Below are 26,780 nucleotides of genomic sequence, written 5' to 3' on the forward strand. Positions count from 1 at the left end.
GCCGAGATGAGTAGAAAAGTGTCTTTCTTCTTCTTTGTGTTTTCGTAATTGTATTTCTGTAAAAAAATTAGATAAAGACAAAGTGAAATGTGTGGTGTTAGCATGATGTCCTGTAGTGTATTACTGAGTGCACATGTGATGGAATAAAAATGGATCATAACTGTCCTTTTTCTATCTTTCTGTATTTTTTAATTTGATGCATACTTTCTTATTAAACTCATCATAGGCTCCATGTGTTTTGTGGCCAAGAGTTGTTGAATCGAGTTGTTAGTGAGACCCCATAATTACCTGCCTGTGTACTAAATGGTCTGGGTAGCGTTATCTCCTCTTCTTCATTTTCTCGCATGCATCTAAGATATGAATGGACAGCGGGGCCTGACCCAATGCTTGCTGAAGATAATGGAAAGAATCTCATTGACTGCACTGGGCTTTGGATCAGATGTGTACTCTGAGCTTTTCTCAGGAAGTTGGCCTGCTGGCCTTTCTGGATGCATGGCATGACATGACATATAGATTGATAGAACGTATGGCCAGAAGGGACCATTAGATTGTCTAGTATTATTTCCCTGCAGTGCTGGCAAATGACTAGGATGTGGAGGATAGTTCCTATGTGCAGTGTATAATGCCATAGGGCAGGGTTAATTCAAACTTGGGGATAACTGTGACTTCAGCAGGCACTGCAGCAGAAGGGTTACACGTGGAGGTGCACTGGCCCAGAAACACTTCCTGGAGGCATTCTGCTTGCTGAGAACGCAGGCAAGCAGAAGGAGTCTGGAGGTACTGGACTAGGATGTACTGGAGTCTGGAGGTACTTGAACCAGGCAAGTGTTCTAGGAGCGCAGGGTGTGATCCCACAAGCCCCAGCCCCAGCCTGTAAACCAGAGTGGAAGGGAAGGGGGCCATGTCCCTCCACTGGGGTGAATTTCACCCAGCATGTATGAGGAGGGGATTCTGGCTGCTGTTTGTAGTAGAGTGCAAGTGACCAAGAGCTCTCTGGGTTTTTCGCAGGAGTGGTGGGTGAAAATCTGTGGCCTGCGTTGTGCAGGAGGTCAGACTAGATGATCATAATGGTCCCTTCTGACCTAAATATCTATGAATCTATGAATCTATGGGTCTTTCCCCACCATTGCATATTTTTGCAAGAACGATCAGATCATGGCCCAGAGATAAATGGGCCAGATCCTCAACCGGCGCAAATCAGTCTCGCTCCAACAAAGTCAACAGATCTGTACCAATTTACACCCGTTGAAGATCTGACCCAATAGCTGGCGTATGAGTACAGAGAAAGCCATTTTTCATAGGCAGGACTGATTCTTATTTTGGCCTATCCACACCCGTTATGGAACCCCTGAACGTCTTCCTTAGGGAAAACTGTGCAAAACTAATGTCTATCACAGCTCCAGTAGGACTGAAAATGATTCAAATCCTGAGCTACATTTCCTGAGTTCTGGCATATTTGAATACTTCTCTGTTTACTGATATTTATACAGTTCTACATTCTACATGTAAAGATATGGTGTGGATAGATGCTTATAAAACCGGCTACCTTCACTTTACCACTTCCTCCACCATTCCCATTTCAGTCTGTGTCCTCCCTGAGGGGCAGGTGGATCTTGTGATGGAAGAGGTAGATACTAACTGGGATAACGAAGCCAGAGAAGAAGTGATGCACTGGGACAACGAGGCCGAATTTACAGTGTATGCTCCTCCCAGCCACTCCCGGAGAGAGGAAATTCAGGAAGAAGAAAAGAGGTAGGAAGAGAAGGTTGATATTGGAAGAGGCTGTTGTATCATAAAGAACGAAGTACTCCACTGTTGAGTGTTATGAAGGTTGAATATCATCCATATGTGTCTGTTCTTTCATTGTAGCCATACAATATGTTGGGTGAGTTAGTTGGCAGATGGTAATTTACACAAGACTACAGAAGTGATAAGCACTGCAAACCTCCAAAAGTTACTAAAACAAGCAATTGACTTTCCTTTGGATTTCACTGCGATTTGTATCATAGGAAATGCCAGATGGGATCAGACCAGTGGTTCAGCTAGTCTGGCATCCTGCCTCTGACAGGGTCCAATAGTAGCTGCTTCAGAAGAAGGTGCAACAAACCCTGTAGTAGGCAGTTATGAGATAACCTACCCCGGGGAAAGTTTCTTCCTAACCTCTAATAGTTAGAGGTTGGCTTATGCCCTGAAGCTTGAGGGTTTAGATCCCTTCCAAAAGGCTTGTTTAAAACAATAATTACTGTTAAAACTGGGAATTCTTGGCCCCTTCTCCATATAATTCATCTAATCTCTTCCAAAAAAACCTGTCGTGTGGGGTCTGATCTTGTATCATTGAAGTCATTGGCAGTTTTGTCATTGATTTCAGTGGGAGCAGCATCAGACCCTTATGCTATAGTGTAACTAAAGATTTATGTGCCTGATCTTTTCCTCAGTCTTGTGGGAGACGCCAGCTTACAGATTTGAAACCTCTGCTGGAAAGACTGGATTGTTAGAATTCAATCACCTACCGTCTTCAGTGTGGTGGGCATCCGAAAGATAGTCAATAGCATAGGCCAGCCTAAAACGCTTCCATAGAGGCTGCAGTGTACTGTGAAAGCATCTCTGAGTTCAATAACAGCATTTGCAGGTGGTGAGAAAATTGTAAGTATTTGCAAATGCTGAATTTCAGGTTTTCAGGAAAACATCATTGCAAGAGTAGAAAATCCCAGTGGGAAGTGGCCCCATGTGGCTAGAGATTCAGTACATGGAAAAGGAATTTCCAAGAATAAATACATCTGTAATTATTTCAAATTATAGCCCGTATTGCACAAGAATCAAAGGAAATCCATCCTTCTACGTAGTGTGATTTAATGCTGCAGCTTCATGGAATCAGGCAGGCTCTGCATCCTCTAATGGAGGAAGAGGGAGAAAGGGTAGCTTTTTTCTTATCCTATGGGGCAAGGGAGGTTTCATGAAGGAAAAGCAAAATCAGAGGCTGTTGGTGGAATCCTGCTAGTTTAATCTCATTCTGTACATCAAGCTAACATAGTAATGTCGGGGGCCTGGAGAAGGAAATCTGGATGAAGCTAGGAAAAGAAGGAGCAGCACATGTGATACATGGCCCTGCATAGCCATAGAAAATTGGTCACTTTGAATAAGAAGCTGGGCCTGGAATATATTTCTTGGGATATCAACAAGTACCACACTAGGCTATCCACAGGGAAGAGAAGTTGGGATTTATAGAATATCAGAGTTGGAAGGGACCTCAGGAGGTCATCTAGTCCAACCCCCTGTTCAAAGCAGGACCAATCCCCAATTTTGCCCCAGAACCCTAAATGGCCCCCTCAAGGATTGAACTCACAACCCTGGGCTTAGCAGGCCAATGCTCAAAGCACTGAGCTATGAGCCTGGCTGGCCAACAGATGTCAGCATAGCCACACACACATACAGAAGAGGGGTTAACTTTTCTACATTGCCTTCAAACAAGTGGCTAAAACATGATTCAGCGAGGTCGTTCAGCAGCTTGCTTTTTGGGGGATGGGAGTCTCTGTATCTCTTCAGAGGCCTGCTGGCTAACTCAGTCCGCACTCCTCTGGGAGAGTGCATGCCAGAATGGGAGCTGAGATCCCCTTTAACAGTGCACTGAATGCATCCCCGCCCTGAACGAACTCTGACCGATGAGCCACCGAGTCCACTGTCTTGCTGACAGTAGCCAGTAACAGGTGCTTGAGAGGAAGGTGTAAAACCCCCGTAATGAGTCCTGGTTAACACAGTCTGCACTGTAGTGTAAATAAGACCATAGAGGGGAGAGAGACAGCGGTGGAGAAACTGATCTGGTATAACAATTCCTATGGTCCTAGAACCATGTTTAAACATTGTCTTTACTGCTAGCTCAGAGATGAGACCCTGAATTCTATGTGTGAATTTAACCGGCTGGGCACAGTCCTTGATCGATTTTGCTGCTCTGCAGTTCTGGAGCTGGGGATCCCATTGCTTCTCACTGATTAGCTTGCCTTGCAATAAATAACGTAAAGTGAGCCCCAGAGTTCCATTCATTCACTTTTTGCTGCTTAGTGATGCGTCCTTCCACCAGGCTGAAAATGTATTTATGGATTTGTTACGAAAATATGTTACACGGTTTTTTTCTACTGTACAGTCTTGGAAACCTAACATTCCACATGGCCAGCAGTGGATTTCCTGCCCTGGAGGGTGAATTCCACTAACAATGGGGTCTTATAAAAAGAAAAGGAGTACTTGAAACCTGTCTTATAAAAAGACACTCTTCCTGCGGAGCAAGTAGAATTTTTAGTGTCCAAGACTGAATTTCTCTGTTTTATAACATTTTTACTCCATTACTCTGTAGATATTCTGTATTCACTCCCCCACCCCACTAAGAACCCACAAATGATGAAGGCCTGTGAAACAAGGCGTGGCCAATCTCCCCAAATCCCTCTCCTCCAGATATTTCTTTTGTGGTATTGAGCAGGTACATTCCCTCGCCCCTGCCCCAAGGGGACCTGAAGATTACTGAAGAGTTTTGTAGGTAGAAGTGGCTATATATTTATAGTCTAAAGATTTCAAATTCCCACCTAAGGCTCAAAATATGTGCAAGACAATGAATATTTAATACAAGAAACCTTTCCTTTTCCAAGGTTGCACTTATCATGTTCCCAGAAAGGTAATGAGGAGGAAGAAACAAAGATTGCAGGGTAAGTGCTATTCAGAGTTGTGTGAATTCTTTCCAGTTTGGCTCAACATGGATTTATGATTTTATATCAGAATCCATTCGTGTGCATTTGCAGGCCATGGAGTTTAAAAGGTTTGGGTTCAAACTTGATTTTTTCCTAAGATGAATCTCACTGCAGACCCACAGGCAAGATTCAGTTTGGGTGGGTTCATGCTCTTTGCATGGGTTAACTGTTTTGCTAGAGCCAGAGGAGGCGAGAGGCCATGTAGGAAAATATCGACATGATGTGCTGCAGGTGACTTTTCCCGCGGAGCCCACTTTGAACTTGAAAAGCACCGACAAGCAGCTGCCTACAAATATTTGCAGAGAGAGAGAAACATTTTATATATCTGGATGTGTCACAAAGTTTAGAGCCACAAACAGAATTCACACGAACCACTGCAGGTTTGCAAAGCAGACCACACCTTAGGCTGAATTTGAATGTGATGGGAGTTCTGGTCAAATGTTCCACATCTTCTAGTGTCCTTTCTGATGGCAATTGATATGCTGTTTGCAAGATATGCACGTATCTTCCGAACCGTCAGGGTGGTTAAGCACTGGAACAAATTGTCTAACCTGTTCTTAAAAACCTACAGTGATGGAGATTCCACAGCCTTCCTGGACAAACACCTGTCAGGGATGGACTAGATAATGCTTATGCCTGCGATGAGTGCCGGGGATTGGACTGGCTGATCTCTCGAGGGCTCTTCCAGTCTTATATTTCTATGTCTCTGTGTAGGAGACAGAACTGTTTTCAGAGATCATTGCTAACGTGCAGCCTGGAAAGGATGCTTTAGCTAACTTGGCTTATTCAAGGGCTTGCTGATGACGTGTGGTACCTAGTAACCAGCAAGTGTCTCCTAGCGACATGTTCTCCTCCTTAGCAACTGCTCAGCTTCTCCTAGCAATTGCAGCCCTTTGGTCCCTAAACTGTTGCCCCCTCCCACAGGGGTTCTGCGGCACTCTCTGCACAGCAACTCGAGCCGATTTACAGGAAATAGGATTTGCCGCTAATCTGCAGACATCAAAAGCGAAAGACAGAATCAAAAATCTTGGTCTCGAAGTAGTTCCAGATCATTTAAAAACATATATGTTAATAAAATGCATTCAGGATTATTATGAATATTATGGAGCTGGATTTAAAGATGGGATTATGTGTTAGATCCACAAATGCAATTTAATACAAGTAGGTGAATTTTTAAATCATTTTTCTGTTGTAGGAAATGGTTGACGTGTCCGCAACCTTTATAGATGGTTACATTGGGCTAAGGATCCATTAGAAAGCTTCTTTGCTTAGCTGAGTGGTTTGTTCTGGTTTCACATGGTGCAAACATTTGGAGTTTTATTATCTAGTATACTACCACTCCTGCGATACTATACTCTGCCTTTTAGTTAAAAAACTGGAACGCCTCCATTTTCACCTGGAAACTGAAAATGCACCGTTGTTCAATGTTTAAACATTACAGTGTTTGCTTATTATTTTATCAAAACCTGGTTTTCAGAAACGGCTGCTCTGTAATGTATTGACCAAAGCTTTGATGCAAGTGAAATCCTTTATTACTGGCTATTAGCAAAATGTATATTTCAGTTTTGATTGCAATTGTTCTACTTTCAGTGTATTTGGGTTTTTACTGGAAAAGAGAAAGGCTGAGTGTGCTGCTGGGATAAGATCCAAAGATTTGAGATGGGATTTTGAACAGTTTTTATTAAATCAAAATGAAACCAAAAATTCTGTGAAGCAACAGCTAGATGCAGATGAAAGAGTCACTCTTTTTATTATACAGCCTCATAGTGAAGGGCCTACCTAATATGGGATAATGTGGGCATTGCAATTGTCACATAGGTAGCTATTCTCTTATTTAATTTCTTAATTATCCCCATTTTCCATCACCAAACCGCCCCACCCCCAAAACAAAAAACAAACAAACGAAACAAAAAGCCACGACCACCGCAACCAACACATTGATTTGGGGGTGATTTTTGATTAGAGCTATTGAAGCATTAAGAGAAGTTGATCACCAAGCTGATGATTTTTTTTCAATTAAACTTAATTAGTCACATTAAACTGATAGCACTGATCTCGTGGGCCCGATTTGTTAAATACGGATGGCGGAGTAGGATGGACAGAATCAGTATTTGGACACTAAAGTTGGCAATCTGGGAACCGTAAATGAGCATTATGTGTTACATTGATAATGTAGATGTGGAAATGAGGGGTTTCGATGGAGTATACAGGGGCTCCTGTTGGAAAGTCAGGCTCTCTGCTGTTTTTTGATGGCTCTCATTTAAATTAGAAATGTATTGAGCACAGCAAGATGAGTTTATTTTCCTACAAATGAGTTGTATGTTTTATGTTATTTTCACTTGGCCTCCCGCTTAATATTGTTTCCAACATTATAAGAAAGTCTCTTCTCACACACTCGTTAAAACTTTCATCACCTACATCACGTTTCGTTGATATTTGTCTATTTCTAGTTAGTGCCATGAAAAAGGTGCTTTTGTCAAAAATTTGGAGTAATCAATATCTATTTTCTTTAGAGCTGGCTTTGCAAATGGCTAAATGGACCATGGTCTCTTCTAGTAACAACAGTTGTTAAGACTCTCTCCCTTCAGCCCCCTGCCTACGTCTCTGGTATAGTTGTGTGTTCTCATTAATCTGCAAATGGGCTTTAGTAGATAGCCTATGAAGCAATGGTCTTGCAACCTGACACTCAAGAGACCTTTTCATTAGACAGGTTTCAGAGTAACAGCCGTGTTAGTCTGTATTCGCAAAAAGAAAAGGAGGACTTGTGGCACGTTAGTCTCTACACCTTTTCTTTTTGTGAATACAGACTAACACGGCTGTTACTCTGAAACCTGTCATTATGCAAGGCACTGCATTTAGCCGTATGGAGTGGAAATCTATCAAATAAATTGGTTAGTCTCTAAGGTGCCACAAGTACTTTTCTTTTCCTTAGAGACATTTCCACTCCCCTGATGTCTCTTGTCCGTCATGTGCCCAGGCTCGGAAATGACTGGAAGAAATCCTGTTCTTATTTCGCTGCTTTTCATCTGCATTCTGTAGACCCCTGCCTCACTTTCCTTGTGTTGCTTACAGTGGCGAGCTGGATGAGTGTGCCTGGGCAGCCGCTGGCCCGGGTTTTGAGCAGCTAGAAGAAGACCAGGGGGCTGCTCCCAAAGGCCCTTTGCTACAGGTACAAGAATGCTTCTAATTCTTGCAGTTCAGGTTGCTAACCACCCTCTCCAGAAACACGGCAAGTACATGCAGGTTTAAGGATGATGCCTGTGGAGACATAATGCTTTGGTTTCTGCTCAGGGGCAGACTCTGGCAGTTCTTTTCTGCAGGCTGCGGGATAAGTAGCTGAAGCAGTTGAGCCACTGTTGCAGAAATTGTCTGTTAGAGCCACTGGCTCTGCTCCTCCTCCCTCCTTGCTCCAATCCCTGCCACAACCACTCCCTCTTTGTCCAGGGACAGGTAGCTTTCCCTATGGAGTTGTGCCCTGAGATGCGCAAAGGGTGTAAAGCTCTTGCAAGGTCCTGCTGCCCCTTTTCTGTGGAGCGGAGCCCATACCAATTCCGCTGTGTTCAGGACCTTCGTCGGCAGGATTTGCCTCCGGGTACATATTTAGGGTTTGGTTTTGGAACAATAGAAGAAATACAAATACACGTTCACAGAGCAAGGAACAGTGATAGCGCTGACCCACTCCCCTACAATCTTGAACTTGCTGTGGGAAAGAAAATCTAGAAAGCCCTAGAAGTCGAGTGAGTTTCAATTGCTTTGGATAGAGCAGCTCAGCAGTAAAGTTAGAAAGTTGGACGCAGAAGACCCAGAGGACAGTGAGTACACGAAATACCAACGTAAAGCTGGGGATTCAGGATTGTGACATATTTAGTTACTTTATTAATGGATGCTAACAGTATGGCAGCTAGACACAGTGAAAATAAAAAGTTTGAAAACTACAGATCTGGGAGAGAGACACTGTCTGGGTGCTGAATTCAGATAAATAGTCAGAATGTTTCTCCTTATAAAACACTGGAGGCTCTCCACCTTGCCCCACTCAAAAAAAAAAGATCATCATTCAGGGGTGCTGGAACAATTTGTATAGTGGGGGTGCTGAGAGCCACTGAACTAAACTCTAAACCCTGCATGCGATTGAAACTACTTCAAGCCAGGGGTGCGGCCACACCCCAAGCACCTCTAGGTCCAGCCCCTGTAGCATCATTAAAGGATAGCGTTTTATGCACAGTGCTGTGTTCTGGATGCTGTAGAACTGCCAGTGTATACTTTATTTGAGCATGAGCTTTCGTGAGCTTCATCGATGAAGTGAGCTGTAGCTCACGAAAGCTCATGCTGAAATAAATTGGTTAGTCTCTATGGTGCCACAAGTCCTCCTTTTCTTTTTGCGAATACAGACTAACACGGCTGCTACTCTGAAACCTGTATACTTTATGCTCATCGTATTGTATTAGTCTTTCCCTACAGTATTTATAGTATACAGTAGTATATAGTATAGCATACAGTATTTTAAAAAAAAATTGAAAAGTAAAATATAATAGCCACAACCTCCAAGAAGAGTCTTTGCTCTAAAATGAGGGAACCGGATAAAAGGAGCTTACAGCTGATATGCTGATCTACAGACCACCTCTGTCTCCCCCCCCCGCCCCCCGCCAGATACAGGGGAACTTGTTAACATAGTCTAGAAATATGAACTTTCAGTTTGCTGCTAAAACTGCATTGAAATCCAACCCTTGCATAGAAAGGATTGTTTTTCTGTTTCGCTTTTTGTAATGGAATGGGATGTTTGCCTTTAGCGCTGTCTGTTTGTTTTGTGAAGGTGGAAGAGGAGAAAGCTGGAGCTGCCAGAACGGAAGCTGAAGGTACCGTGTATAATGCAGAATGGCATGGAATTATTATAACCAGAAAGTGGCAATGAAATGTCTGATGAGAAAAAACCCCACATACGTACTCACTCTTTTGAATTCTTATTCGATAGAAACAAACAAGTGATTCTTCTGTGCGAGGGGCCTGCTTTCTGCGGTCTTTTACTAGCTGAAAGTATCCTATAAGATCAAAACAGCAGCGATGTTGTTGTCAGTTATGCCCAGATATGAGAGGCCGGTAGTTATGCAGCACTTAATCTTGCTGATTAAGTAGGCCTTGCTGTGAAATAAGAATTTCTCCTTCAGCTGAAGGAGACAAGGAGAAGTAAAAAGGCTTTTTCTCAGCTACCTTGTTTTTTATCTGGAAAATAACTGGCTACATAAAATGCATTTTAATTGAACATCTTAGGAGGTAATGTTTTGGTAACAAAAATTAGAGTGGGACTTGATTTGTAAGGCTCAGTGGGCCAAGGTAATTCCTGGCATCACCCCGCTGAGTTCAGTGGCGTTACCTGAGGGAGGATTTGATCCATTGCCCTATTACTTTTTTGAGAGTTTTTTTTTTAAACTGCCGAGTGTGTGTTCTTGCAACTGCATTGGATAGAACATTACAATTCAGCAGCAACACTGCCGTTCAGCAGGGGCGTGTCTTTTCTCTGACTGAAGTTCATAAGCTCCGATGTACTGCGTAAGTTCACAGAAGCCTTGCATTAAAAGCTTCATAGGCATCTGCATTTAAGTGCAATTTCCCCCAAGGATAGTCTCAAAATAATTCTCCTAAACCCTCCTTCAACACAAAAGCAACAGCAATCTGAATTCAAACCGGTAGCAATTAGCCAGGACGTGAATTATGGGCTAGATTCTCTGCTCCACTTAGTCCCCTTTGCATTGCTCTGGCAGCACATATGGGAGGGAATTTGGCCTTGTCTCCCCTGCTTGGGATTCCAACAGCACAGGGACATCTCCACTGGGCGCGGAGCTGGAATAGCGCCTGCAGAGACCCTGGCACAGGGGTTGTATCAGGGACAGGCTGAGACAGGAAACAGGCATGACTAATGTGTACTGTGCTCTTACGCTCCTGGCAGACAGTCCTCTGAGCACTGTTGCCAGAGGATGCGGATTAAAGCAGCCCCCACGCTGCTCTATCCTGCCCTGAGGCTGGTCAGAGAATCAGTGATCTGTAACCAGTTCTGTGATGCCTCCAGTCCTGTGGAAACTCAGTGCAGTGGGGAATATGGCTCTATATTTGTAGTGATTTACAGTTCCTTTTAAAATGAAATACCATGTGGATAATTCTTAGAGCCTGGTGCCTGGTTTCATCATTGCCCATTATTCCCCGACACTCTTGCCTGGTAGGAGAGCAGAAGAGCATTGTGTTGGCAGATGATTGTAGATGGCCACTGCACATTGTATGAAAAGACCACAGAACAGAACAGTGAGATCAGCGTTCTGGTCTGGGCTGTGATGGTACTCCGGTTCACAACACTGGATTCCAGCAGAAGACAAATAGAATGATGCGAGTCACAGCCCAACCTCACAGAAAATGCTTTGTGTCCAAGACCAGGGTTGGAGCCCTCTCTCTCCAGCATTTTCCTGCCAGCCCAACAAGAGCATGGAGAGAGAAAAGAGTGTATGTTCCAAACAAAGTTTTCAAAAGTGTTCATTAATTCCAGGTGCCTCAGTTTTTGGGTGTCCGCTTTGAAGCATCTAGGGTGTGGTTTTCAAAGTGCTGAGTACCCCCTTCTGCTGCTGCAGCCAATGGTAGCAGCAGGCCCCTGGGAGTCTTGAGGTGGGCTTCCAAAAATAGAGACACTTAGAATGTATAGACGTTTTGGAACATTTGATCCTTAATGCTTCTTTTAATCTTTGGGTCCCTACTTATCTGTAATACAGATTCATTTCAGCTGCATGGGAATAGGGATCATGAATGTCTGCCCTTCAGACTGGCCCAATTCATATTCCACTAGGACTTGTGCTTTGGAGACTGCTTGTTTTGTAATCTGGGCAATTGATGAATGAGAGACGTTAGATCTGGAAAGGCCTTAAAGTGAAAACAGTGGGCTTTGAGCAGGGAGAGGAAGTGAAGCAGTGGAAAGGGTTAATTGCCCTTTCCCGTCTCGAGACCATTGCTTGGCTCAGACAGGAGATGTATTTGATGGTGACAGTCTAGTTCCTCAGTGGACATTTGCCGTTGCAATTTTGTCATGACTGTCAGTCTCTGTTTAGATGAGACTCAGTAGCGAAATAACACCGGGCGCTGAAAATCAGGACGGAGGCCCGTTAGTAAAGTTGTGTGTAACCCACACACCTCCTGGGTGTGGTGTTCTGTCCCTCTAGCAGCGCTGAGACCAGTTAGAGAGAGAGAGATGAAGGAGTCTGCTGTATAGCCTTAGCTAAGAGGCAAATGGCTTTTAGCTCATGCCGTCGAGGCTCATGCATTTAGCTCCAGAGGTCCCAGGTTCGACCCCGCCCGCCGGTGTTACGTGTGTAAGGGAAGCCTGTATGGCACTTGCCAGCTCCGTTCCTGACTCTAACCAGTGCTGTTAGTTTTCGCCCTTGTGAGCACTAAAACAAAAATCATCCCCAACGCTGTATTTCTCTTGTAAAGAAACCGCTCATCTGGAAATAACACAACACTGTCTCACCTGATTCTGTGTTTCTTGTTGCAGCTTCAGACGCCCTGTCCTTTGCTTGAAGCGCCTAGGCTCCTAGCATCATGTCCAAGCAAACCAGAGACGTTGAGTTAGATCACCTGGTGCATGACCAGCCGCTTGACCGCAGGAGCTCCTCCCCTTCCTTCCAAGGCACCGTAGAGCAGCTACCCAATGTTCCCAGCTACCGATTCTCCACCGCCTCCCACATCCCAGTCCTCATCTCCAAAAAGCAAAAGTCTGGTGTGGTGAACCCCAGTTTTTTGAATGAGGAATGGTCCCCTGCTCATCCTTTAGGTAGTATAGAGGATGGCTTTTCTGATGTGCTTGCACGGCTTTGGGCATGGGCTTTCATCTGTGTGTGTCCTTTCGGGTGCTCTTGTTTTTAAAAAACCCACGTTCCATATTGCAACATAGTGACACATGTTATTTTTATAATGGAATAATTTTGTGTTAATGTCACTGAATTATAACTGCTGTATTGTCAAGTTCGCCCAACAAGGAACGTTAAAAAATGTTTGCGTTGCAAAAAAACCCCACCAAAACAACAACAACAAAAACCCCTCACAACAAAAAACCCACCACTCCCCTTCTCACTGCTCAAAAGCAAATCCACAGTTAAAGGATTAAATCTCCAATACGCATACACTTTCTGTCGCTAACACACCCACATACACGCTCAGCGACAACAAAGGAATGGGAAGGGGGAGTCTTGCGATAAGCAGTTTAGTCCATAAGCGTTACCCTTGCTTTTGTGGGTCTGTTTCACAGTGAAAGCGCCAGGTTCTGCCATTCTGATGTCAAACACTAGCATCCTTCACAAATAGCCCCACAGAAACGAATGGATCTACTTTCGGCAGATGTGATAGAACGACATTGACACTCACCTCTCTGCATGAGTACGGGTGGCAGAACCGGCCTCTTAACGGCCTTTTAAGGCTCAGTAGTGTGTGTTGTGTGACATTTCTTGTGTTTTGCTTGCCTTGTCTCTTCTAGCTGAATATCTTCTCTGGTAAACAATGTAAAGGTTTGAATGGGTTTGTTTGTGTATGTGACTCTCTCTCCGGTGCTTTTTGGGTGACAATCATCCTTGGGCAGAAAGCCACACACTGAGCATAAGTGGTGCATGGCCCTCTACACATGAGGCTGAATTTTCACCGTTTGTAAATAAAATTGGCAAGGACTTGCTGGCTGTGATTTTAGATATCCAGAGGAGGAGAGGGTTGTCCCCTCTGAGATACATACAAATGGCCACTAGCCACTCCCCAAACAAGAAAAAGGGTCTTAGCATGACTGATGAGCCTTGGGTCTGTCCCACTTCCAGGAGCTCTCGAGGGAGCCGCAAGCTCTCCCATCCTGCTGATGAACTCAGGTCCCATCCTGCTTCCGAGTCCCCAGTGCTGAGAAGAGCCACGGCGGTCTTGGCAGGTGAAGGCCTGGCATGCAGAGTGGGACTGGGGGCAGGATGTGCTCCTAACTGTAACGTGTGTGGCTGGTTGTTTTGAGATTCCTGCTGGATTGATGCGAGAACCTTCAAGTTATTATTTAAATAATGTCTTATTTTGTGTAAAAGCAGGCAGTCACGCAATTTGAAATCAACAGCACGGATTAGATCTCTAACAACGTAATTCTGATGTAATACCCCTTAGGAAACTTTATGGATGTGTGTATGTAGGAGTTGAGGGATTTTACTTAGGGATAGCTAGCTGGCAGCTTTTGATGTTGATAATATGAGTCACTTCACCATATTTTCCCCCATACAACTGCAATCTGTTCAGGATATTTAAAAGACAACAGCAGTCTCAAGCTATGAGAGCACAAGAGAAGCATCTCGATCATCTCATGTTGTGGTGCTTAATGAGCCAGATCTTCAGCTGATGTAGGTGATTGAAGTCAATTAAGATATGCTGATTTATACCAACTGAGCATCTGGCTTGGTTTCCCCCCCTTTCCGGATGGACTTTAACTTTGAATTTTGTGATTTTGTCAGTTTCTTTCCAAGCTGAATGGTACAACATGTGCTTTCGATATACAGAAATATATAAGGCCCGGAGACAGCTTAGATTGACTTCAGTGGCAACGGGTTGACTAATTTTGACTTTGAGCAAAAACACTGGTCCCAAGTGATTCCAGAGAGATTTTTGCCCCTTAATGTAGCCCTTTTCCTTTTCTGATTCCTTTTGTGTTTTTTCTCTCCAAGAGCCATCATCCAGTAGATATCCCACTGTAAACATCAAGGATGTCGACGCCAAAAGCAGCTCTGCAGGGGTGCAAAAACACGACCTCCGTCTGCCCCCGCCCTCCCGGAATAATTCCCACACTCTCACGGTACCAGGCGTGCCTGTGGCTCCGAAGAGGTATGGTTCTGGAAAATGCCTCAAATGCTTTGGGTTCTGCCCGGCTTTAGCTCTAGGGAACATCATACCCTGACAAGCAGACCTTTAACAGTTACCTAGGGTTGTCTTGAAGCCATTCTCTTCAAGTCTGCCCACAAATGTGGCACCTGTTGTTCCACGCTTGGGAGATTGCAGGCGGCTACAGACACCAAGACAAAAATCTTTGTTAAGGAGGTTTCAGGGTAGCGGTCTATTTTCCAGCTACTGTTTGACACGGAGCGGGCGGGGGGTCTCCATATACAAACGTCATATGATCTAGACTGTGAAATTAGAGCGCTTACCTGAGGAGAGCAAAGGTCAGTCAGTGACAAAGTAGGTCACTTAGCATCAGAGAGGAAGGTGGTGGGAAACAGATTAGAAAACCAATGTTCAGTGGTGCACCACTGTGAAACTACGTGCCAAAAAAGAGATGATGGGCGACTGGGAAAGTTAGGGTAGTTTTGGTGCCTAGTTTGAAAAGTGCAAACTTAATTCTGCATTTTGAGTACTCAAACCTGTGCTGTGTGCCTGAAGCTTTAACTTCACCAGAACAAGGATTTTTGGGGATGAATTTCCTTAGATTTTTTTTTTAAAATGGTTGCAATGTTTTCTGTTCCTGCAAACTGTAGCAGGTCCACAAGTCGGGACAACCAAACCAGTAGACCTTAGGAGGTCTGGGGGAAATGCCCCTTTAGTCTGCTGGTCACCGAGCCTCCTGCTAACCACTGTCATCACCCACCATCTTGTGTCCTGATGCTTCTGGTCTCATATGGTCTGCAAAATGGGAGCTCCAGTCCTGAGAATCTCTGTAGGTCCTCAGGATCAGGGCCTCCTGTAGTGACGAGGAGATGTGCAGGAGGGGGTCCCTCCTGTCAACTTGCTAGTGTGGGAAGGGCTGGGGCTGTCCTCCAAAGGGCCACAGGGAAGGGGGGGAATGTGGACGGAAGAAGGATTTGAGGTCAGCAGTACTGCCGGTGGTCCTGGGGCATGAGGAACCCTTCCCTGTTCTCCTGGCTGCTCTTCAAGGCCCTGCATAATCTTGTTTTTTTATTCGAGACTGGAGCTGGGCAAAGAGTGGAAAAAATGATTTGCGAACTTGTCAGTGTCTGACGTGATTCAGTCTGACCCGTTCCAAATCTTTTTGTCTGCTTTTCTATGAACATCGTGTCTGGGTTCCCTCTGCACAAATGCGCGTGGGGCATACAAATAGGGATATTTGCCTGCGCGCTGGGAAACAAATGTATTGTTGAGTGATTGAGCATGTTTGGACGGCGAGGACTCACCCAGCCTCTCCCTGGATGTGTTTGAAATGAGAGTGTTCAGAGATAGGGAGAGACAACGGGTGTGTTTTAGAATCACAGAAACTAACTAAGGGCTTGTCTACATGGGGAAATTTATGTCACTTTGGAAGTGGTTTAGGCCAAACCAGAAAAAGGCACTCTCATTCCAGAGGAAGTGTGTCCACCTGCGGAGTTATACCAGTATAATGATACCAGTATAGCTATGCCAGTAAAAGTTCCCCTTGTAGACAAGCCCTAAATAACTACAACATCAACATGAGTAATAGCGAGAAGCAGAACAGAGAGAAATCCTTTGCCTGGACTTCTTTTGAACACGTTCCAGCCTCAGGACCTACAGCAACATGCTGACGCCATGGACAGATCTTGAGGAGGGTGGAATAGCACCAGGTACAACTCCCTTGTGGAACCTCCTCTACACATGACACAGGGGCATGTGTATGGTCATGAAGGCTCCTGCTGGCATGATGTCAGAAGATTGCCGGCAGGGAGGGGGGCTGTGAGCCTCACCACCACTGTCAGGAAAAACTAGGATGCTATTGTTTGCTGGCCTCTCATCAGGGAACAGAAATTGAGTTGACCAGTCACACAGCTTGAACCCCAGATGTCCGTCAAGACTATTTGTTCCAAAATTACTAATGATGCCTGCATTTATAAAATGCCAGATCTGTTGTTGGATGATCCGTGAACAAAAAGAAGTATGAAATCTGAGTCCAGGTCTACACTTCAGACCCATTTCGGTATAACTACGTCCCTCGGGGTGTGAAAGATCTACACCCCTGAGCGGTGTAGTTATACTGACCTACCCCCCATGCAGACAGTGCTATGTCAACAGGAGAGCGTCTCCCCTTCGACAGAGCTGCCACCTCTCAGGGAGGTGGAGTAACTACACCAGCAGGAGAAGCTCTCCCAGCGGCGGAGTAGTCCCTTCACTATACATTACAGCGGCTCAGCCGCCCCGCTGGAGCACTGTATGTGAAGACAAGCCCTAATAAATTGTTCACAATGAATAGATCCGAGGGCTCCAGATACATCAGGCGCAGATCCTCAGTAGGTGAAAACTGGCGTAGCTCCACTGGGGCATACAAATAGGGATATTTGCCTGCGCATTGGGAAACAAATGGATTGTTGCAGCAGTCTTCACTTCCTTGTTTGCTGGAGGATCGGAGTGGGACGGAACTTCACAAGAGGCTGAGAGTTAAGATGCAACTTTCTCAGCCCTTCGTTGAGACAGTCTATGACTCAACACCCCCTACCTCCTTTCCTGAGGGCTGGGAGAACTGCAGCCCAGATCTCAGTCTGCTGGAAGGTAACTACCCCAACCCCAGATTTCCAGTCTCCCAAAGGATGCTCCATCAAAACCAGCCCTCATATTTCTAATCTAAAAAGCAGCAGAAAAAAACTTCTTTTTTCTTTAAAGAGGTGAAATTCCTCGTCTTTCTGCATCATATAGGACCAATATAAACCAAAAACAAAACACGTTTTCCCTTTGCAGATCACTTTTAAACATATTCTTGTCCTATCTTAATGGATCTTTTGTTTTCCAGGCCCCCAAGACCACCCACAACAAAAGAACAAAAATCACGGTAGTTGAGTTTACAGAATAGGTTTATCAGAATTGGAAATAAAATAGATTGAGAAGTATCAAGTGAAATGCCAAACTGCAAATAGCTGACAGCATTAAGAAGATCTATTGTTAAAAAGTCACTGGATTTCACCACAGGGGGATTTTATTTAAAGGTTTTCCGGTAACAATGTGATCACAGCTGGAGAGCCGGTGACATTAATCTGACACTGAACAGCCTTAAGCTCAGCACGTGGTTAAAAAACCCAATAAAACAGATTAATAGAACCCCCTGTGCTGAGTGAGTGACTGGTGAGTGAAAGGATTTCATCTTTACCGGCGCCAGAATTATGCAGTGCTGCTTCTAGAGTTGGCAGACAATCGTTTCTACCTTTGGTCTTAATTCCAGGGAGCTCTAATAAAAAGGACTTTAAAGCTGCAGTCAGTGGCAAGTTAAATGCACTGACCCAGATGGGTGTTCCACCTTTTGGAAAAATGAAAACGAGGGGTAAGAAAACGAGGGGCTTTTGAGACAGAAAAGCCATGTGTTTTACAGCCCCACTGGCGAGTATGTCAGCCTTTGGTTTGCTTAGTTGCTCACTTTCTTGTACAGTACGTCTGTTTTGGCTCTCTGTGTGCAGCTCCTATGTCATTAACAAAACCCTGTAGAGAAGGCTCTTCCCTGCCCACCCCCTTCAGTAACGCAGACAGTTCTCCTTCCTTTTTCCTCTTGCCGCAGTGCCACAGCAGAGGAAACACTGAGATTAACCACAGAGGCAGACGCGCAATTCAAAAGTTTCTAAACTCTTGTCTAAGCTAGGGAAACGACCTGTTGCAAGGACATCAGCAGTGAGTGGTGTTGAACTAATGCTGAAAATGATTTGACTGCAAGTGTAGCCACAGACAAAGCACTTCCCATACCATTTCAGAAGCCATCAGTTTCTAAAACAGTGCTGAACCTGGTTTGTAGTTGGCTACAATTGCAGTTTAAACCAAATTCAGATCCCTCTTAGCTGCACCTTTTGCTGATATCCATTGTCAGCATGGAATATTAATATTCCCTTGCTAACATTTGTTGTCAGCAACAGGGACTAGTATAAACAAGGCCTAATACTGCAGGTGAGAGGTCCAGCTACTTCCATATATTTAAATCTGTTGCAAAACCTGGACTGTATTCCTGGTGTTTATATTTCAGATTCAAGGAACCTTCCTCCTAAGAATTCTTGAGCTGGCTTAATATGGCATCTTGTTATTAACAGTGGATCGAGATGCAATATTTTGACCCAGTGTTCAATCACCCCCAAATCAGAGGCTTTAGGATCTGTGGTTTAGTTTTGGACTATTGTGGAGATAGGAACCAGGCAGAAATTTCAGAATTGCATTCAGATTCTAAACCTCCACAAAGTTCAGGCATAATCGGATCCTGGGTTTTGGCTCAAACCCATCTGTTCTTATAGAGGTGGCTTTTAGGTATTTAGATTAGATATTTGTGTGTCCTGGAGTAGTCTTGGTTAGCATGTGCACACTAGAACCTTCATTTAAATTTTCTCTGTATAGCCCTTTCATCTATAGCTAGATACCTCATTGTGATGCTGACATCTAGTAGACAGAGGAGGAACAGACAGTACAGATCACTGTCCTGGATTGGTGGATCCCATATAAATACTGCCTAGCTAATGAGCATTCCTTATCAGTGGTGTTTGTCAGTGATGTGAGAAAAATAACTTTTAAATCCACAGTGTGCATACAGTTTGGAGCATTTCAAGCTGCCTGCTCTTTGAGTATTTATTAAAGGAGCAGACAGTATACTCGCAGGGTGTGATATATCTTGTTTGTGTGATTTTTTAGTTCAACTTTCTTAAGATGACCACTAGAGGTCCTGTGCCTATACTAGGATTCTAAGATGCAGTCAATCATCTTCTCTCGAATCTTTCATAGGCACAATATCACCCATTTTTGGAGGGGAAAATATACATCTAATTCATTTTAATAGAAGGAAAAATCTATTAGAAGTGTTTTGCATTCAACAATTTGCAGGTCATGCCCTGGGAAGAAAGCATCATAAAAGATGAAAACCATATTTCAGTTGTGCTACAACATTTTTGAGTCCTCATTCAAGATTCTCAGGCCTCTTTATTTAGTCTCCTAGGAGTCCTGCGCTGGTTTCTCTGCTGGGTAATAGATGTTCTATTGGAAGGAGTCTTGTATGTGTCAACAGTTATTTGCCTACAGGCCTGAGGAAGTTTATCTTAGCACTGGGTTGCTTGCTGTCTCTTGGAGAATTATGTGTTCTTCTTTGAGTGATTGCTCAGGTGTATTCCACAGTAGGTGGGCATGATCACCACGTGCACCGGTGCCGGAAGTTTTTTCCCTTAGCAGTACCCGTACGGGGGAGCACCGCTGCGACCCCTGGAGTGGCACCTCTATATCGCGCTATGAGGGGAGCTGCGCCCTCCCCCACCCTCAGTTCCTTCTTGCCACCAGTGAAGGTAGTCAGAACTTCTGCTCCAGCTCTGCTGCAGCCTTTCCCAGTGTTCTTAGTAGTACCTCTCGTTAGTGTTAGAGTGGGCTTGGGGTATGCCCCGTGCCCCTGGCTTCAAGTCGTGCGGCTCCTGTCTCCGTTCCATGCCAAGGAGTGAGCTGCATGCTGAGTGTCTTCGCGGCTTGGGTGAAACTCACGTAAGTGAGCGCTGCAAGATCTGCAGGTCATTCAAGCCGCGGACTAAGAAGGAGAGGGACATCAGGAGGATTGGGCCAAAAGAAATCTGATGAGGTTCAACAAGGATAAGGGCAGGGTCCTGCACTTAGGACGGAAGAATCCCATGCACCGCTACAGACTAGGGACCGAATGGCTAGGCAGCACTTCTGCGGAAAAGGACCTAGGGGTTACAGTGGACGAGAAGCTGGATATGAGTCAACAGTGTGCCCTTGTTGCCAAGAAGGCCAATGGCATTTTGGGATGTATAAGTAGGGGCATAGCGAGCAGACTGAGGGACGTGATCGTTCCCCTCTATTCGACATTGGTGAGGCCTCGTCTGGAGTACTGTGTCCAGTTTTGGGCCCCACACTACAAGAAGGATGTGGATAAATTGGAGAGAGTCCAGCGAAGGGCAACAAAAATGATTAGGGGTCTGGAACACATGACTTATGAGGAGAGGCTGAGGGAACTGGGATTCTTTAGTCTGCAGAAGAGAAGAATGAGGGGGGATTTGATAGCTGCTTTCAACTACCTGAGAGGTGGTTCCAAAGAGGATGGTTCTAGACTATTCTCAGTGGTAGAAGATGACAGAACAAGGAGTAATGGTCTCAAGTTGCAGTGGGGGAGGTTTAGGTTGGCTATTAGGAAAAACTTTTTCACTAGGAGGGTGGTGAAACACTGGAATGCGTTACCTAGGGAGGTGGTAGAATCTCCTTCCTTAGAAGTTTTTAAGGTCAGGCTTGACAAAGCCCTGGCTGGGATGATTTAATTGGGGATTGGTCCTGCTTTGAGCAGGGGGTTGGACTAGATGACCTCCTGAGGTCCCTTCCAACCCTGAGATTCTATGATTCTATGATTCTATGATCAGGCTTCGCGCTCTCCTTATGGAATCGGTGCTGGCCCCAACTCCGGCATGCCGAGCGGATTTGGCGCCTGGCACGGTGTCTTCGGTGTGCAGTGAAGTCCCCTCCTCCAGCCGGCACCGCTCCCCCTCCAAGAAGCAGGGGAAGAGCTGTGCCTCGCAGCGGCACCGAGGGAAGGGAAAGGGAGAGGCTGGTCCCTTGCGTTGGGCAGCCCCCGGGGCCCGAAGCCTCTGACTCGTGATGAGCAGAGCAGCCCAGCACTGTCTGTGCGTGTGTCTCCGGCAGTCAGGATGCCATCGACGCCAGAGGCTCTCCAGGCCGCGTGAGACATTTTGAGTTTGCCGGTACCCGGGGCGCCGCCGATGACGGGCCCTCGGTCCCGTGGCCAGCCGCCGCTGGGTGCTCACCAGACCGCCCCAGTGCGGCGCAGTTCCCACTGCGAGGACTCCCACTCTGCCTCGTTCGACACGTAGTCAGGCTAACCAGTTCGCCGCCCAGGAGGGAGTCTTAAGGGAATCTCCATGCCGCGTAGCAGCAGACGCAGGCACCTTGAGAGGTGCCGTAGACTTTTCTCCTCGCGTCACAGCTACCACAGCCGGTCCTGACACCATCGACATTGATGCTCCCGTTCGAGTTCCTGATCTGCCAGACGTTGCACACGGGACTCTCCTCGCGATTCATCTCACGCATTGCAGCCCCAGGCCCCGGGGCGAGTACCGGAGCAGCACTTCCGACGGGTACCGGTCCTCGACGTCGAAGTCCCGGTCCTGCGGAAGATGGCATCGCAGGCACCATTGCTCCCGCCGTTCCTATGGGACCGTGCGTTCGATGGTGACCTCAGCCTCGGCACCCAGCCGCCCATCACTGGGTCGCGGGGCTCAGCTGGACTAGCTGGCACCTCCAGGGCCCCAACTTGGACAGTGGCAAGGGGCCCCGTGGCAGGGGAAGTGGTGCCAATGGGCACCGTGGCCACAGATGCCCACCCAGATGGGAACCCGTTCAGTGGCCGGGGCATCCCAGGCCCCATCGGCCTCTCCATCTCAGCTGAGGGACAAGTCAACAAATCACGAGTCAGCAGCCCCTTGCCCAGACTCCGACCTGGGGGTCGACTCCTCAGTACCGCCAGAGGCCCACTGCTCTGGGCCGCCCCCCATGACGCCATAGCGGCACCGCCACCCGTTATCCCACAGGAGGATTTCAAGGCGCATCAAGACCTGTTAAAGCAGGTGGCGTCCAACCTCCATCTGTAAGCCGCGGAGCTGGACGGCCCGTCCGACACACTCTTTAATGTGCTGTCGTCTTCAGCACCGGGCCGTGTGGCCCTACCCCTCCACCAGGGAGCAGCCAATATTTCCAACACCTTGTGGCAAACTCCCTCTTCCTTAGCCCCTATTTCCAAGAAGGCTGAGAGGAAGAACTTTGTGCCGGCTAAGGACCACGAGTACCTCTATTCCCACCCGGCACCTAACTCTCTGGTTATGGAATCAGTAAACCATTGGGAACGACAGGGCCAGCCCGCACCCATCCCCAAAAACAAAGACTCCAGGAGACTGGACTCCTTTGGTAGAAAGGTTTATTCCTCGTCAAGTTTCCAGCTCAGGGTGGCCAATCATCAGGCCCTACTGAGCCGATATGACTTTAACTTTTGGGGGTCTCTGCCAAAGTTTGAACCACTCCTCCCGGAGCAGGAAAGGAAGGACTTCAAGGCTCTGGTGGAGGAAGGGGTGGAGGCAGCCAAAGCAACCCTCCAAGCAGCAGCTGATGCGGCTGATATGGCAGCCCGTTCGATGGCTTCCACCATATCCATGCGCAGAGCGTCGTGGCTCCTCCTGTCTGGACTGTCGGCGGAGGCCCAGTCCATCATGCAGGACCTGCTGTTTGACGGAAAAGCATTGTTCGCAGATCAGATGGATGTCCGCCTGCACGGGATGAAGGATTCCCATACCACCCTGCAAACCTTGGGACTCTACATGCCTCCAGCTAAGGACAAGGCCAAGCTGCAAACGTCGGCTCAACCTGCGCGGAGCAGATACGAGCCGCCGTATAAGAGGCCGAGAGACCAGAAGCGTCGGTCTCAGCGTCAGTCCCGCTCTGCCCCACAGCCCGGGCCCTTCAAGGGCAAGAAGCAGGGAAAGAGGCGGTTTTGACTATGCCGGGGGGTACCAGGGCAGTTGCCGGGGAGACCCCCCCACATTAATAAAGCTGGTGTTCTGCTTTCCGCATGACGTGGCCCCGTATAACATCGGACCAATGGGTCCTCAACACCATCTCCAGGGGCTACACTTTGCAGTTCGCCTCAGCCCCGCCCAACCACCCCACCTTGCCGATGGGCTTGGGGGACCCAGAACATGCCCACCTCCTAGGGCAGGAGGTGGAACGGCTAATGCACCTCGGTGGGGTGGAAAGAGTATCGGTAGAATTCCAGGGAAAGGGTTTTTACTCCCGGTATTTCCTGATCCCCAAGGCAAAAGGGGGTCTCAGGCCCCTCCTGGACCTACGGGGTCTCAACCGCTTCCTGGTCCGTTCCAAGTTCCTCATGGTGTCCCTGGCCTCTGTTATCCCCTCCCGGGACCCGGGGGACTGGTACGCAGCCCTGGACCTTCAGGACACGTACTTTCACATTCACATTTTCGAGGGGCACAAGCGCTTCCTCCGCTTCCTAGTGGGGTTAGACCACTACCAGTTTACAGTCCTTCCTTTTGGCCTCTCCACAGTGCCCAAGGTTTTCACAAAGTGCATGGCGGTGGTTGCGGCCTACCTCAGACAACAAGGTGTACAAATCTTCCCATACCTGGACGATTGGCTTCTCAAGGGCAACTCTCGGGCCCAGGTAAGGGCCCATGTGGAGCTGCTCAGGTCCACATGCGCGGATCTCAGCCTAGTGGTAAACGAGACCAAATCAACGTTAGTTCCGGTACAGCTCATAGAGTTCATCGGGGCGCTGCTGGACTCCTCCAGGGCCTCAGCATCTCTCCCGCTGGGCGGGTTTGAGGCCCTACGAGACCTCATTGCCTCGGTCACAGGGTTCCCGGTGACAACGGCGAGAGCGTGCCTTTGGATCCTGGGACACATGGTGGCATGCACTTATGTAGTCCGCCATGCCAGGCTACGTATGAGGCCCCTCCAGCTCTGGTTAGCCTCCCAGTTCTATCAGGCCCGGGACAGGCTAGACAAGGTTCTCACTGTCCCGTCCCCGATACTTACCTCCCTGCAATGGTGGTCTTACCCGAACAATATGCTGCAAGGGGTTCACTTTCAGGAGGTGACCCCATCATTAGACCTGGTGTTCGATGCATCGGGCTTGGGCTGGGGAGCTCACACAGGGAGCATGCAAACTGAAGGGAGGTGGTCAGCCTTGGAATTGTCCCTCCACATAAATGTCAAGGAACTCAGGGCGATTCGTTTGGCATGCATAGCTTTCAGCATGCACCTTCGCAGCAAGGTGGTCAGGGTTCTTACGGACAACACCGTGGCGATGTACTACATCAACAGACAAGGCGGGACTCGTTCCTCGGCCCTCTGTCTGGAAGCCCTGTGCTTATGGGAGTTCTGTATAGCCCACGATATCTCCCTGTGAGCTTTTCACCTGCCCGGTGTCCGCAATGTGCGAGCCGATTGCCTCAGCAGGATTTTCTCCCCCCAGTACGAGTGGTCGCTCCACTCGGAGGTCGCTCACCTGCTCTTCCCACCGGTGCAAGGCCACTCGATCTTTTCCCACTCTATGACCTCTCGCTTTCTGAGAGGCTTAGACTGTTCATTCCCATATGCTAGATCCCCCGTATGGCAATGGGACCTAAACCTGGTGTTGTCCCATTTCACGGGGCCCCCCTTTGAAGCCCTGGCCACGTATTCCTGGTTTTACCTCTCATGGAAAGTAGCATTTCTTGTAGCAATCACATCAGCCCGACGTGTCTCGGAGCTCAGGGCCTTGACCTCGGAACTCCCATATACGGTCTTCCACAGGGATATAGTCCAGCTTCGCCCACATCCTGCATTCCTCCCGAAGGTGGTCTCTGCCTTCCATATGGAGCAGGACATTTTTCTTCCAGTGCTCTGTCCTAAGCCCCATTCCTCCAATGAGGAACGCCGCCTTCATGTGCTCGATGTGCGTAGGGTGCTGGCCTTTTATCTAGATCGGACTAAGCCCTTCCGGAAATCCTCGCAACTGTTCGTTGCCTCGGCCGAGCATATGAAGGGGCAACCCATTTCCACCCAGTGCCTTTCTCGCTGGATCACCTTGTGCGTACGCACATGCTACGATCTGGCAGGGGTTTCCCCACCACCGATCGTCAGGGCGACTCTACGAGGGCTCAGGCCTCGTCGGTGGCCTATGTAGCCCATGTCCCTATCCAAGACATATGTAGGGCTGCCACTTGGTCCTCAGTCCACATGTTTACGTCGCGTTATGCGATCGTCTCCCAAACTAGAAATGACGCTGGGTTGGGCAGGGTGGTGCTGAGTCCTGGGAACTCATAAACTCCTACCCACCTCCAACAGATATAGCTTGGAGTCACCTACTGTGGAATACACCTGAGCAACACATCTTGAAGAACGCCAGTTACAGAACAGGTAACTGTCCTTTTCATCATAATTATTTATGGAAGTGACAAGAATGTCTTTCTTCTTGATAAGTGGTCTTGGATCAAACAGTATAGATTGCTTACTAGTCCCTGGCTACTTTATAACTATTTGGTTGCTTTCCTTTAAATCAAGTGGTGTAACTTCCACACTGATCAATAACCTGTTTTTCCATGAACTTCGTCCATTTGTCTCATTTCTTTGTCATCTGATGACTAAGAGGGACATCATTTTGATACAGTGACACTTGTCATACATGGTTTAGATCTATAATATCATGCTGAATGATTCACAATTTGTAAAATAAGTGTCTCGGATACAGATTTTCCGTGAGTCACACCATTCCTTTTATTTGTGACCACAATGAGTTGTGTACCGTCATATAAAACTAAAATTCTCTGTAAACCAGTGGAAGTTTTGAACTTGAAACGAGTGTCAGTTGTTTGGTGTGATTTTGTCATGAATGTCAAAGTCCACAAATACTTTTCTAGCATAGACCCTGCAGTTGACTGCTGCTGCTATTCAACATTCATATCCGTTGCATATTGAGCATTTTTTGATGAAGATGAATGCATCCTGGCCAGTGGCTAATGGGCTATTAAAGTAGAACTGGTTGAAAAACAAACAAACAATCATGAAAATGTTCCCAAATCTCCCCACTCGTTTTCACCAACAGGGAGATCCTTCAAGGTGTTTAGTACCTTCCAACAGAGGATTTCAAAGCACTTTGCAGATATTAATGAATCAAACTCCATAACAACCCTATGAAATATGCTAATATTGTTCTCCGTATTACATGTGAGGGGAAACTGAGGCACATCAAAGTTAAATGACTTGTTCAAGGTCCCAAAGAAGGGATGTGGCATAACTGGGAACAGAACTTGGATTCTAAAGAGTTCCTATACTTTGGTGAAGAGACCAGTGTAAATATCTAGATGTACAGATAGATAGGCAGAACCTAGATCCCCGGGGTCTGATCTTGAAACATTTTTCTTTTCCTTGCTTCCTTGCCATTGTCAATGTTCCCAATTGGCTGATGCACTAAAACACAGTCCATTAATGCACTGAGCAAGCACAATGCAAATTTTATTTTGTCTGAGAGTGATTAAAAAAAATCAGTGAAATTCGTCCTTCATGGAGTATTTGAGCTGTTTGAGTAATCAT

The 26,780-nt window shown here is 46.8% G+C and overlaps 1 protein-coding gene across 1 annotated transcript in view; it reads left to right on the top strand.

Annotated features, from left to right (window-relative positions):
• CNGB1 (cyclic nucleotide gated channel subunit beta 1) overlaps positions 1–26,780 on the top strand; it is a 96,304-nt gene that overhangs the window by 30,335 nt on the left and 39,189 nt on the right. Inside the window, exons 13-17 of the mRNA XM_043526465.1 lie at positions 1,584–1,752; positions 4,635–4,691; positions 7,806–7,902; positions 12,294–12,537; positions 14,441–14,597. Of these exons, the coding sequence (XP_043382400.1) occupies positions 1,584–1,752; positions 4,635–4,691; positions 7,806–7,902; positions 12,294–12,537; positions 14,441–14,597 (724 nt within the window). The remainder of the gene's footprint in view (positions 1–1,583; positions 1,753–4,634; positions 4,692–7,805; positions 7,903–12,293; positions 12,538–14,440; positions 14,598–26,780) is intronic.

The sequence above is a fragment of the Chelonia mydas genome, chromosome 12, assembly GCF_015237465.2.
Source record: "Chelonia mydas isolate rCheMyd1 chromosome 12, rCheMyd1.pri.v2, whole genome shotgun sequence".
Lineage (NCBI taxonomy): Eukaryota > Metazoa > Chordata > Testudines > Cheloniidae > Chelonia > Chelonia mydas.